The sequence below is a fragment of the Carlito syrichta genome, unplaced genomic scaffold, assembly GCF_000164805.1.
Source record: "Carlito syrichta isolate Samal-C Ts95f unplaced genomic scaffold, Tarsius_syrichta-2.0.1 Scaffold305726, whole genome shotgun sequence".
Taxonomy (NCBI): Eukaryota; Metazoa; Chordata; class Mammalia; order Primates; family Tarsiidae; genus Carlito; species Carlito syrichta.
The window spans coordinates 186,602-188,344 of NW_007249822.1; the positions used below are offsets into that span (position 1 = coordinate 186,602).

The window sequence follows — 1,743 nt, forward strand, 5'->3', positions numbered from 1 at the left end:
TGCACTCCAGTCTGGGCGACAGAGTGAGACTCCAACTCAAAAAAAAAAAGACAAAAATGCAAAGATGTATAAAGGGAAAAGTGGATAAGCTAACTACCTCCTCCCTGGTCTGGCTTATGTGTGGGATAAACAAGTACATATTCTCTCCACAAAGAATGGTTTGGTCTCGTTCTACAGCTCCTACTCTGTAGTTAGACATCCTTCCAAGTAAGCAGTTCTATTCATTCCCTTTAGGAGCTGCACAGTATGGATGACCAACCATGCCGGCTGTTCCTTGTGTGTGGATTGTATGTGGATGTGCATGTTAGCCACTAAAAAGTGCTTCAGTAAAGAAAGATTTCCTTGCTGAAGCCACAAAGATAATCAATTATAAAACAGCCTCTCCCACAAAACTATTCTTGGGGCAGCATTTCAGACTTGGACAAGCTCTGCATGCCACACACTCACAGTCTCCCCTGAAGATTTTTATCCATCTCTAGCAGATCTGGCAAATCCTTCCTCATACAGCGCCGGGATCGTCCCAGAGAGTCCACATAATCCACCCTGAAATGAAAGTGAAAAGATGGGAAGGATTTGTATACAACATACAGTTCTGTAAGTCTGGGAGTAGGTGCACAGTGAAGAGATACAGGTCTCACTGCCAAGAAGAACCCCGACCTAAGAAACCACTACCACTGATAAAAACGTGCTGTTTAAAGTTAAAAGCTGGCATACAATAAGCTCATTGTGTCCTTTATTTCGTTTTAAAAACTGTTGAAAAACTGACCAATTATGTCTCTGATTTCAAAAATAAATCAGCCATGAAGAATTTTGCGGCAACATCTAGGAACTTACTTTAATCTAGTTTAAAACAATTCCAAACATTTTATCAGCATCTTAATAACTTTGCTTTGTAACCCATGTTCTCAACTTGTTCATTTCTTTGGTCTTCTCAAGTCTGACTTTTTATTCTTTCTTATGTCTTGCAATTGGTATAATTATTTTCGATGAATTAGAATTTTTTTTTTTTTTTGAGTCCGTGTCTTATTCTGTCTCCCAGACTGGAGTGCAGTGGCATGCTCACGGCCACCGCAGCCTCGATCTGTTGGGCTCAGGTGATCCTTCTGCCTCAGCCTTTCAAGTAGCTGGAACTACTTAGCATGCTACTCCACACAGCTGATTTTTTTATTTATTGTAGAGACAAGGTCTTGCTAAGTTGCCCAGGTTGTTCCCAAACTCCTGGGCTCAGGCGATCCTCTCGCCTTTACCTCCCAAAGTGCTAGGATTATAGGTGAGAGACACTGTGTTCAACAAATTAGAAGTTTCTTAATGTAGGTCAGGCATGGTGGCTCATGCCTGTAATCTCAGCACTTCAGGAGGTAAAGTGGAAAGATCGCTTGAGGCCAGCTCAAGACCAGCCTGGGCAACACAGCAGGACTGTCTCTACCAAAAAAAAAATTCTTAATGCAAAGAAAGTCATAGCCGGGCTTGGTGGATCAGCCTGTAATCCCAGCACTTTGGGAGGCCAAGGCGAGTGGACTGCCTGAGCTCATGGGTTCGAGACTAGCCTGGGCAACCTTGTCTCTACAATAAATAAAAAATTAGCTGGGCTTGCCTATGTGCGCCTATAATTCCAACTAATTGGAAGGCTGAGGCAGAAGGATCACTGGAGCCCAGTAGGTCGGTGCTGCGGTGGCCGTGAGTGTGCCACTGAACTCCAGCCTAGGTGACAGAGTGAGACTCCAACTAAAAAAAAAGAAAAAG

At 43.3% G+C, this 1,743-nt stretch overlaps 1 protein-coding gene across 1 annotated transcript in view; it reads right to left on the minus strand.

The window, feature by feature from the left end:
- The window catches only part of CCDC174 (coiled-coil domain containing 174), a 23,385-nt gene that overhangs the window by 7,818 nt on the left and 13,824 nt on the right, over positions 1–1,743 (minus strand). The window contains exon 6 of the mRNA XM_008062495.1: positions 448–543. Within this exon, the coding sequence (XP_008060686.1) occupies positions 448–543 (96 nt within the window). The remainder of the gene's footprint in view (positions 1–447; positions 544–1,743) is intronic.